The sequence below is a fragment of the Mustela erminea genome, chromosome 6 (assembly GCF_009829155.1).
Source record: "Mustela erminea isolate mMusErm1 chromosome 6, mMusErm1.Pri, whole genome shotgun sequence".
In the NCBI taxonomy this organism is placed as follows: domain Eukaryota; kingdom Metazoa; phylum Chordata; class Mammalia; order Carnivora; family Mustelidae; genus Mustela; species Mustela erminea.
In genome coordinates this window covers 6,592,852-6,604,126 of record NC_045619.1, presented here as the reverse complement: position 1 = coordinate 6,604,126, position 11,275 = coordinate 6,592,852, and the positions used below count along the sequence as shown (strand labels likewise).

The following is an 11,275-nucleotide window of genomic DNA, read 5'->3' as shown; positions in this document are numbered from 1 at the left end:
GGGTCCTGGGATCGAGCCCCACATCGGGCTCTCTGCTCAGTAGGGAGCCTGCTTCCTCCTCTCTCTCTCTCTGCCTGCCTCTCTATCTGCTTGTGATCTCTGTCTGTCATAACTAAATAAAAAAATCTTAAAAAAAAAGTTTGGTAGAATTCACTAGTGAAGCCATCTGGAGCTTTCTTTGTGGAAAAGTTAAGTAAATTTAATGTCTCTAATAGATATTGTGTTATCAGGTTATGTATTTCTTCTTGCATGAACTTTGGTATTTTGTGTCTTTTAAAGATTTTGTCCTTTTCCTCTATATTGTCCAATTTATTGGTATGGCGAGTTCATAATATTCCCTTACTACCATTTTGCAATGTATAGGGTCTGTGTCTTTATTACCTTCATCATTCTCGATATTGATCTTATCTTTTTTCTATTGTATCTTATTTTTTTCTGTTCTAGGCTATTTACAGAATTAGTCATTTTGTTGACCTCACAAAACCAGCTTTTGGTTTTATTGATGTTTTTCTATTATTTTTCTGTTTTCTATTTCAATTATTTTCACTTTAATCTTTTTAATTTTAATTCTTATGCTTACTTTGGGCTTAATTTGCTCATCCATCCTTAAAGTAGAAACTGAAGTAATTCATTTGAGACATTTGTTATTTTATAATATAGCTGTTTCTAGTGCTGTGATTTTTCCTCTATGTACTGCTTTAACTGAATCCCCACCATTCTGATATTTTTTCATTTTTATTCAGTTCAAAATACTTTCTAACTTTCTTTTAGATTTTTTAAAAAATATTTTATTTGTTTATTTGACAGAGAGCTAGAGAGAGAGCACAAGTAAGCAGAGCGGCAGGGAGAGTGAGAGAGAGAAGCAGGCTCTCCGCTGAGCAGGGAGCCCGATGCGGGCTCCATCCCAGGACCCTGGAATCACAACCCGAGCTGAAGGCAGCCGCTCAACCAACTGAGCCACCTGAGAGCCCCTCTTTTAGATTTTTTTATTTCACTCGCGTGTTATTTAAATGTATGTTGTTTAGTTTCTAAATATTTGGGGAATTTCCAGGGGTCTTACTGTTACTGATTTCTAATTTAATTCCATTGTAGTCAAAGAACATACTTGAAACTTTTTTTTTTTAGGAGGCTCCACACCCAATATGGGGCTCAAATTTACAGCCCCAAGATCAGGAGTCAAATGTTCTACTGACTGAGCCAGGCAGGCAGCCGCTAGAAATGACTTTAACATTTTAAATTTTTTTCAGGCTTGTTTTGTGGTTTAGAATATGGTCTGTCTTGGTAATTATTTCATGTATATATGAAACTAAGCATTTCTCAGTTTTAAGCATCCATACTTTTGTTTTGGTTTTTTTAGAGTTTATTTTTCCGAGAGAGAGAATGCATATGCAAGCTGGGGGAAGGGCATGGAGAGGGACCGGGAGAGAGAGTTTTGAGCAGACTCTGCGCTGAGTGCAGAGCCCGACCCAGGGCTTGATCTCAAGACCCCGAGTTTACAACGTGAACCGAAACCAAGAGTCAGACACCTAGCCGACGGAGCGCCCCAGGTGCTCCCATAGTTTTGTAATTATTATTTAGTTACATTCATAGTAATTGGGGGAGGGTGTCGGTTATTGTCTTGAGCCAGAAGACGTCTGCCTCTCAGAGGCAGGCTCTGTGTCCTGTTTGCCTTTCTCGCCCCTCAGCACGTCTCCTGGCCCCAGATGGAAGCTGAGCAGACACGGCTGAACGGCTTGGGGGCGCTCAGAAATGGTTAGACTGTGTTCTTGTTTTTGACTCAGAAAATATCCTCACTGGGCCGTGTGATGGGTCGGAGTCACAACCCTTTTATGTCTTCGTATCCCTACAGGACTTCGAACGTCGCTTGGCACACAGAAGGCACTTGGGCAGCGCAGGTGGCCCAGAATGGGACTAGAGAGATGGCTACAGGGGGGCTGCCTCCGACTGGTGAGGCTTCCAGGCCGCCCCGAGGCACCTGGCAAGCTGCTCTGGCCACAGTTGGAGGGGCTGTCCTGTCACAAAGCCCCCTGAGACGTGATGTCACACACAGACACCACTGTCCTTGCAAAAGGGAGGGGCTGGGCCCTGGACTCCCAGACTTAGCTGAGCTCCCGTGCCCTTCACAGGCTCAGTCCCGGAGCCAGACGGGAGGCGAGGAGGACACTGCCTGGACACTGGTGTGGTCGCTGGGTGCTCCGCAGACCGCTGACACCATCCAGGTTGGCAACTTGGGCAAACGGTCTCGAAGGCTGTGCTCAGTAAGGCTCCCAAGCGGGTGCAAATTGTCTTTCCAGCTCTCAGCTTCCCTTCGCCACACCCGTTCCTACCCGGCACTCCCCACCCCTTCTTCTCTCCCACGGCACCCACGGACTCTCCTCCTCCAGACCACCGCTCAGGAAAAGCCTGGTAACTTTGCTCACACTAAATTGTAAGTGACTAAAAAGCTTCCTGGCGAATACATGGCCGGCGGGGTTCTCCTAGAAGGTGGTCGGGAGAAGGGAGGCGCGCAGGGCCCTGCAGAGAAGGGAAGCCAGCCAAGCCTGGCAAAGGCCCCCAGGGTTTAGTGTGGCGCCGAGTGGACCGGCGACCTTGGTGGGAGAGTCTGGGAGGTTTGCAGGGCCGGGGAGAGATGGAGGCAGCTGTGCGGTGAGGCGAGGCCGAGAGGAGTGAAGACACCCGGGACGGACAGCTGGAGGGCTGGGGTGGACAGTGGGGGCCGTGACAGTGGTCGCTGGGGCAGGGATCTGGTCCAAGGGAGAAGGCTTTTTTTTTTTTGAAACGTTTTTTAAAAGATTTTATTCATTTATTTGACAGACAGAGATCACAAGCAGGCAGAGAGGCAGGCAGAGAGAGAGAGGAGGAAGCAGGGTCCCCGCTGAGCAGAGAGCCCGATGTGGGGCTCGATCCCAGGACCCTGGGATCATGACCTGAGCTGAAAGCAGAGGCTTTAACCCACTGAGCCACCCAGGTGCCCCGAGAAGGCATTTTTTTTAATGGGAGAGATGAGCTGTGTGTGAAATGCTGATTAGGAGCCTGAAGAGAAGGAAAGGCTGAGTGTATCAGTGAGAGACAGGGGCCCCCAAACACCCAGGCAGGGAGAAGACCAGATGGAACCGAGCACGGAGCACAGAGTGGGGCTGGTCCAGAGAGCAGGGGGCAGCCGACTCCCTGAGGGGGGAGCAGAGAATGAGTGGGTTTGGCGGCAGAGAGTGGAGGAACTCCCGTCTGGGGGTGCCTGAGTTCCCTGCTGAGAGTGGAACATGTGGACGTGGGGGTGCAGGGCTTAAGGGAGATTCTGAACTTGTCCCTGGGGAGACTAGGGAGCTCCCTTGGGAAGTGGAGGCTTTCCAGGCTACGTGGGGTCTGGCTCACGTTGGAGACCTTGACTTTACTGTGCCCTTGACTTTTATGGAGTTCGACCCTGCTGATGGGATTTCTTTTTGAGAGACTAGTCCCCAAATTACAAGAGTAAATAATAATGATTAAAAATGAATACTTTCAAATATTTCCTGTTACACAGCATTTCTGAAGTAAGTAGCTACCTACATCTGGGGTCATTTTACACCAAATGTTCAATAGAGTGATTCCTTTTTCCTTCATCCTAACCCAAGTCCCTTTCCTCAACCCGGTTCTCTGAGAACTACCTTCCCAGCTCCGAGGGCATTGAAAACTAGCTTTTGTTTGGGACTCCGAGGTCTTGGGAGAAATTCCCGAGCATTTCCAAGCTCCCAGGGCTAGCTCAGTCTGTCCTAAGTCTGGCCCTGGCTGAGCCCTGCGGGTGGAGGTCCTGGCCTTTCCTGATCGTCTCTGGCCCGTCGCACTCCCTGTGAGCCGCCCAGGAAGGGAACAGGGATCCCGGGCCTGCGCGATGCACTGACTGTGGACCCATCTTTTCTTCTTAGACTGAAAATGGTGTTTGGACTGGGCTGCCAGAGAGAAAGGTAAAGTTTACATGGGCCACAGGGCCTCGAGTGACCAGGGTGGGGGACCCCCACTTGGGTCTAGGAGGGAGGGAAACAGGGTTTTCTATTCCCCTTTCCTGGACTGTTCCAGTAGCTCTGGGACTCAGGGTTGGGGTGGAAGGCCTGGTCCTGGCAGCTGGGACCTGCCTGTTTGTGCTCATGCGTGTATATGTGTGCACGTGCGTGTGTGCGCATGCACGCATGCATGTATATGTGTGCATGTATGTGCATGCGTGTATATGTGTGCACGTGCGTGTGCGTGTGTGCGTGTGTGTGTGCGTGTGTGTGCGCGCGCACACAGGGAGCCACTGTCCCAGCAGTGTCAAGGTGCTCCTGTTGTGCCAGGGGAGGGGGCCCAGAAGAGGTGGGGGAGTCATGGGGATACAGTTTCTGATCGGAATTGTGGGATCTGTCAGTCCAGAGCAGGGGGGCCTTGGAGGACCTGGTGGGGTGGGGAAGAGCTGATCGGGCACTGAGTCCCCAGTCACGGCCGGGTTCTTGCTTTCTGGCTGGACCCAGGTGGACCCCCTGGTGGACCCAGGGGACAAATGCGGAAGGAAAGGAGAAGGGATGTGCTCCAGGCTCTGAGTCTGGCTCTCAGCGGAGGCACAGAGCCTGGTCCCCGCCACACCATCCCCAGGAGGCGGGAAGCCCCCTCGAGCCCGGTTACAGCTGAGGGATTTATTCACCTGCAGCGTCTGGACATGCACAGGCGGCGTTGGCCGTGGGGTTTGGAGTGGGAGGAACCCGGTGCCCCCCACCCGGCCCTGCAGTGAGGGCACGAGGTGCGCAGCTTTACCCTCAACTCCACTTTCCTTCCAGGCTCTACAAGCCCCTGTACACAGCGCATCTCTTCATTCTTGCAGGTAAGGGCCTGGGCACTGGGGCCATGGCGAGAGTGGGGGGCCATGGGGGGTGCTGGTTCTCACCTCAAGGTCGCCCCACTCTCCAGCTGCCTACGGCCCGGGCTCCCAGGGACTGGCCGTGCTGCTCAGAGTCAGGGCTGCCCTTCCTTCCTTCCTCGGTACCTTCCTGGTGAAACGGATTTGAACCCACATTTGATTCGAAAACCCATCCTCCCCCCTCCCCAGAAAACCCACAAACCAGAACCCGCACAGCCTCGTGTCCTGTGGCAGTGACCTTCAACGCTGGCCTGCACACCGGTAATGGGAAATCACGTCTCCCCTCGTACACTTCAATACCTAATGTCTTTCATTTCCAGTTCAGTTTAAAAGGATGGGGTTTCTGGCACGTTGTAAATCCTGGCATTGTCATGTGATTGTCTTGCTCTTAAATGTTTCATTCAGTCTTTCTCCACTGCTGCAGGTGTGGTGTACTACTATTTTCAGGGGCCTGTGGGGAAGACAGCCCCTGACCATGACATGGCTGAGGAGCCCTCACAGGTGAGTGCAGTGGAGGCCGGGGTGGTCTCACCGTAGCCTGAGTAGAGGTCACGCTCCTTGACCTCAACTGTTAACCAGCTGTGTGCGTGTGCAGGCATGCGTGTGTGCGTGTGTGCGTATGAACGTGAGGGCTCTGCAGAAATCGGCTGTGTTTCTGGTGAAGTGTCAGACTGAGGCTCCATCCCTCGTGGGCTGGCTGTATAGTCGCCTCGGGGCTCTGTGGCCGTGGCCGTGGCTGTGGCCGTGTCCATGACGTCCACAAACCAAAAGGAGGAGATGGTCCCTTATTCATGTGAGTAGTTCTGGAACGTGGCTCAGTGCTCATATGTCGATGGGTGGCGGGGAGCAGGACGCCTGCCTGGGGTTCATACTCTCCTCCATGTCCCAGAGCTAAGAACCCAGTGCAGAAGCCCCTGCTCCCAGCCCCGGGCGGCCTGCTGGGCGCCCACCAAGGGCCCCATGCCGGACTACATACCGTGTCCATGTGCTCAGTCATTGTAACCCTCACAGGAGCCCAGCAGCTCGAACTTCATGTCCCCAGGGGACAGTGACGAGCCAGGCTGCCTGAGGTGATAGGCCAGAACCACATCCTTGGTCTCTGGAGGCCTCCCGCTCTCTGTGCAGGGGATTCCCATAGAGACAAGGGAGTCAGTGACTCAGAAGCACCGAGAAGTATGTGCTACACCTTTTGGGGCTGACGATTCAGAGGCAGGGGGCCCCTAAGAAGGCCCGTGTTGGCAGGTGCCTTAAAGGCCCGTGTTGGCAAGTGCCTTGAGGGTGCCTTGGAAACAAGGCCACTTGTTTCCTTTGTTGTTGTTGTTTAAAGTAACTGGTCACGTTTCCACTTAAAAAAAGGTTCAATGTCATCAAAGGTAGGCATGTACACAGTTTGCTTCTTCAAAGTTTTAAGACCTGAAACCAACAAATGGCTGCCTTGTGCCCCACCCACGATCCCCGCGCCCCAGGGTCGGAATCTTCCCAGCCTCCCAGCCAGAGCCTTTGATTTTTCCTGTGGGTTTTTTTTTTTTTTTTAAGATTTTTATTTATTTATTTGAAAGAGAGACAGTGAGAGAGAGCATGAGCGAGGAGAAGGTCAGAGGGAGAAGCAGACTCCCCATGGAGCTGGGAGCCCAATGTGGTACTCGATCCCAGGACTCTGGGATCATGACCCGAGCCGAAGGCAGTCGCCCAACCAACTGAGCCACCCAGGCGCCCTGATTTTTCCTGTTTCTAAATACCAACGCTCATCCTGCTTTGTCTTGAATTTTCAGATTTAAACAGTAGCCAGTGAATTCCTTTCTTTTTTTAAAGACTTTATTTATTTATTTGACAGACAGAGATCACAAGTAGACAGAGAGACAGACAGAGAGAGAGAGGGAAACAGGCTCCCTGCTGAGTAGAGAGCCTGATGCGGGGCTAGATCCCAGGACCCTGAGATCATGACCTGAGCCAAAGACAGAGGCTTAACCCCCTGAGCCACCCAGGCACCGCAGCCGGTGAGTTCCTGCGGTGGGAGCATAGGACTGAGCTCTCGGAACAGCTGCCGTGCGCCGCCCTCCAGCACACACACCAGCTCCCTCCAGCCTTCCAGTATGGCTACCGCCGGGCTTTTGAATCATAAAATTTCTAACCTGAGGAATGACATTTTCAGTCGTTAAAATCTTTTAAATAATATGGTTGCCATTTGGGTGACTTTTCTATCATTTTGCCTTTTAAGTCCCCCTCCACTGTAGCGGGATCATTGTTGGCACCTGCGTAACCCCCACCACAACTGAAAAACAGAGCAGTTCCATCCCTTCCAAGAGTTCCTCCGGACTCACGTGCAGTCAGCCCTTCCCCCACCCCGACATCCGGCGAAGAGTTTTCTGTTCTGATAGTTTGGCCTTTGCAAGATTGCCCTGTAAGTGGAGACAGCTGCCTGTCGTCTGGTCTCTCACTGACTTTGGGGCAGGTGAGGCTTCTCTCGGCACGTGGGCGGCAGCAGCTCATTTGTTCCTTCTCCGAGCTGGGCAGGTGTCCTTCGTAGGGGGGGCTGCTGCAGTTTGTCTGCACAGCACCTGAGAGAAATCTGGGTGTTTTTGGTTGGGAACAATCACAAATAAAGCCTCTAAGAGTCATAGATTAAAGCCTGGGTGGCTCAGTCCGTTTAAGTGTCCAACTCTTGGTTTCTGCTTTCTGCAGTCATGGGATCGAGCCCCTGCATCAGGCTCTGTGCCCAGTGGGGAATCTGCTTCAAGATTCTCTCTCCCCTTGGGCCTCCCCCATTCATGCTTTCTCCAAAATAAATAAATAAAATCTTTTTAAAAGTCCCACTATCAATATTCATTTATAAGTTTTGTGTCAACATCGGTTTTTTCCTTCCCTTTGCACCGGCAACCAGGCTGGTGGGTCATGGGGTCGGCGTTTGGTTGGTTTGGTAAGACCCCAGCACTTTCAGAGGGGTCGCGGCCCATTCTGCTCGGTCATCAGCCCTGAGGGTGAGCTTCCAGTGGTTCCACATCTGCCCCAGCACTCGCCATGAGTTTTTGGCCATTTGGGGGGCGTCTTTACATTAGACAGTACATTTAGACAAATTAGGTGCTTTATCTGTTGGTCTCTGCAGAGCCATATCTCCCAGAGCCCGCCCTCCTGCTGTCCCCACACTGACAGCATGTCCTGGAGGTTCGCTGCTCAGCTGTCCTGGGACCTCCCTTTCTCATCGCTCTGGGGAGCCCCTGTCACCCAGGGGACATTTTGATGGAACACAACCTCTAGGGGAACCTCTGCTTCCTGGGGGGTAGTCCTGAGATATCACGTGTCTGAAACAGTCTTAATCCGTATTAAGGATTAAGAGTTCGGGTAGGTATAGGATTCCAGACTAGAAATACTCTTCTCATAGATTCTGAAGATTCTCATTGTCCTCTGGCTTCAAAGACTTTCAAAGAAAGGTCTGAGAAAAGTTGAATTCCTAGAGCAGACTTTTTCCTTTGTATTTCTGGAAGTTTTTTGGGTCCTGGTCCTCGGTGTTCTGAGATTTATTGATGACAAAATCCGGGGCTCATCTCCGCCATCCATTGTCCTGGATGCTTGCTGACTCCTCCTCTTCTGCAAACCCATGTCCCTCACGTTTGGGAAACTGTCTTGATGACACGGGGATGTATTTACATGGCATCTCCCCGTCCCCTCGGCCTGCTGGCTGTTCCCTCGCAGAAAGATCTATGAGGGGCGCCTGGGGGGCTCAGTGGGTTAAGCCTCTGCCTTCGGCTCAGGTCATGATCCCAGGGTCCTGGGATCGAGCCCCGCATCAGGCTCTCTGCTCAGCGGGGAGCCTGCTTCCCCTCCGCGCCCCCCTTGCCTGCCTCTGCCTGCTTGTGATCTCTGTCAAATAAATAAATAATTAATTTAAAAAAAAAAAGAAAGAAAGAAGGATCTATGAATTAGCTGTGGGAGCTCCTGGTCTCTTCTCTCTGCTCTTTCTGGGAAAAAAAAAAATTTTTTTTTTCAACTTTACCTCCTACATTTTGATTGGATTTTTCATTCCCATTATTCTTATATTTTTGTTTTCAAGAATTAGACGTTTTTAGGCTGTTTCTGTTTTAGGGCCTATTCTTGTTTCATGAATGCCAAGTTTTAGCTTTCTAAGGACGCGTAGTCCTTGGGGGTCTGGTGTCTGTGTGTGTGTGTGTGGTGTGTGTGTGTGTGTTGTGTGGCCCTCGACAGTGAACTCGCCTGCCACCTCAGCCTTCCCTCCCTCCTGGCTCTCCCTGTCACACAGCTTGAAGGGGAGACCTTAAGGCCGGTGTGGGGGCCGATGGATAAGTGCTACCCTGGGACCACTCAGGTAGGTCAGGGCCGGGGGACCCCACTTTCCCTGGAGTGGGCCTCCTGGGCAGGTGCAGTGGGAGGACGGGCCCCTCGGGCGTGAGTCACTTCTGTCTCCCCCTGTAGAGACGCAGAGTGAAGAGCGGGAAGAAGCAAGCCTCTGAGGTAGGCGAGCTCCCTTCTGTCAGAGCTCCGTGGGACCCCGAGACACCCCTGCTGGTGGCGGGGGAGTCCCAGGGATGGTGGCAACCCCCCCCCCCAAACTTGCAGCTTGCTGAGAAGGGAAGGGCTCCCCTGGGAAGGTGCGGAGGACGGGGCAGGAGGGTGAGGCGCTCTGAGGGCCCTTCCGCCTGTGTGCCCCCCCCACCTCCCTGCAGGCCAGGACCCCCAAGGCAACGGGGGGACTGAGCAGTGCTGCCCCCACGGAGGAGACTGAGCTCTGGTCTCAGCGTGCGGGGGAGGTGAGGCCCCCAGAGGAGGAAGCGGGCAGCCTGGGCCCTGTGGCCAAGGAGCGAGAGGCGGCGGGGACCCCAGGCTGGGAGGTGAGGAAGCCTGGTGCCTCCACAGGAACATCCCCAGCGTGGGCCCTTCCGGGACGCCCCAGGCGCTGGGGCGGGGGGATGAGGAGGAGGACCGTGTGGGGGAAGGAGATGGCTGCCCACACTGCCAGCCCAGGGAGGAAGGAGCCGTAAGGGGCGGAGCAGCAGCAGCCCCGGTGCGAGTGGGTCGGACCCGCCTCCCCTGGCCTCCCCGGCTATGCGATGCGGCTCCTGTCTCGTCCCACCATGTGCCCCGTCCTTCCTCCCAGGTGAGCAGAGACGTCGGACAGGAGAGCGTGGCACACCCTCCGGGTAAGACGGCAGACCCGCCGGGCTGCCCAGGGACCCTGCAGAGCTGCCAGGGGGCCCGGCCTCTCTCAGGCCTCCAGCCCGGCACCCAGGCGGGGAGGGAAGAGGCCCAGGTAGCCAGATGCCCTGTCCTGCCTGAAGGTCTCCGCTGCCTCCTGCCTCCTTCCCGGTCAGTAGGAACCTGAGGCCTCTTGCCCTGGGTGCCCAGAACAGCGCCGGCCTGTTCCCCCAGCGTCAGAGGGTGCCCCGGCCCTGGGGACACACCGCCCCAAAGGGACCCACAGGGCATGCCCGTTTGTGCTTTGTAGAAGTATCTGAGGAGGACAGCGAGGAGGAAAGGCCTGGGGGCTGGGTCCCCCAGCTCCTGCAGAAGCTCTGGCTGGACTGGTTCCCAGCCCCTGACATCCCGAAGACGCAGAACCACGAGTGACCAAGTGTCCAATAAATCCGGAGACTTGCTGCTTCTCCTGGCCCAGCCGCTTCCTTTCAGGGGCTTTGTCTAAACGCAGCAAGGCCTGGTCCACACTCCCTGCCCAGACGAGCTGCCTCTGAGCCGCCCCCACAACTGCTGGTCCTGCGGAGAGGCTCCCGGCCCCATGCCAAGGGGCAGAGCAAGTTCCCCTAGGGTGGAGAGCTGGGGAGCTCCATGGCGTGACCACACTCGGAAGGTGCTGGGGGGCCCCCGTCAGGGGTGCTGTTGGTATGGGGCGGAGGGGTGTCCTCTGGCGAAAGAGACACCCTGACCTCTCCGGTCCGCAAACAGTTCCCTGAAGGCACCAGGCGGTCTGCCCAGGACCTGGCTAAGTGGGTGCCTCCCGGGCGCTCAGTCCAGAACTGGCCAGTTGTGGGCACAGGGGGAGGACAGCAGTCCTGCTCTCGGCCGGGGCTCCAGGCTAACAGGGTCACGGCCCTGGAAGTCAGAGCAGGACCACCGGACCCAGCAGCTAATCTGGTGTAATCATCCCGTTGGGTTAGGGGGAACCAGAAGCCCAGGACAGGCAGGAACCGGCCCAGGGCCACAGAGAACCCTGGCAAAGCAAGAATGAAATCCAGGGTGTCCTCCTCCAAAGTCTCCACGTGGCCACCAATGCCTCTGGCCATTCCACTCTCACGTGGGTCCAAGGCTGACCCCTGTCCCTAGGGTACCTGGGGCCCCCAGGTCTCACTGCCTACCCCTGGCCAAGTCTCCTGAGAGTCTTGCTTGACTCAGCCACTCAGAGGACCGTGCCCCAGGTTGGAGCCCCGATGAGTGTCCTCCTTC

At 54.4% G+C, this 11,275-nt stretch overlaps 1 protein-coding gene across 1 annotated transcript; it reads left to right on the top strand.

The window, feature by feature from the left end:
* The first annotated feature begins 2,133 nt into the window (after nucleotides 1-2,133).
* Nucleotides 2,134-10,808, top strand: LOC116592692. The gene is made up of 10 exons (XM_032346087.1): nucleotides 2,134-2,219; nucleotides 3,903-3,941; nucleotides 4,785-4,828; nucleotides 5,054-5,131; nucleotides 5,289-5,365; nucleotides 9,120-9,185; nucleotides 9,293-9,331; nucleotides 9,544-9,708; nucleotides 9,975-10,017; nucleotides 10,323-10,808. The coding sequence occupies exons 2-10, from the start codon at nucleotides 3,910-3,912 to the stop codon at nucleotides 10,442-10,444; spliced, it is 666 nt and encodes a 221-aa protein (XP_032201978.1). The 5' UTR covers nucleotides 2,134-2,219; nucleotides 3,903-3,909; the 3' UTR covers nucleotides 10,445-10,808.
* Nucleotides 10,809-11,275: the final 467 nt, after the last annotated feature.

Bases quoted from the DNA above. Each gene is read 5' to 3' on its own strand.
- LOC116592692 (XM_032346087.1), top strand. From the start codon at position 3,910: ATGGTGTTTGGACTGGGCTGCCAGAGAGAAAG. The intron at 3,942-4,784 runs GTAAAGTTTACA...CTTTCCTTCCAG, and splicing joins CTGGGCTGCCAGAGAGAAAG to GCTCTACAAGCCCCTGTACA. The intron at 4,829-5,053 runs GTAAGGGCCTGG...CCCCCTCCCCAG, and splicing joins GCATCTCTTCATTCTTGCAG to AAAACCCACAAACCAGAACC.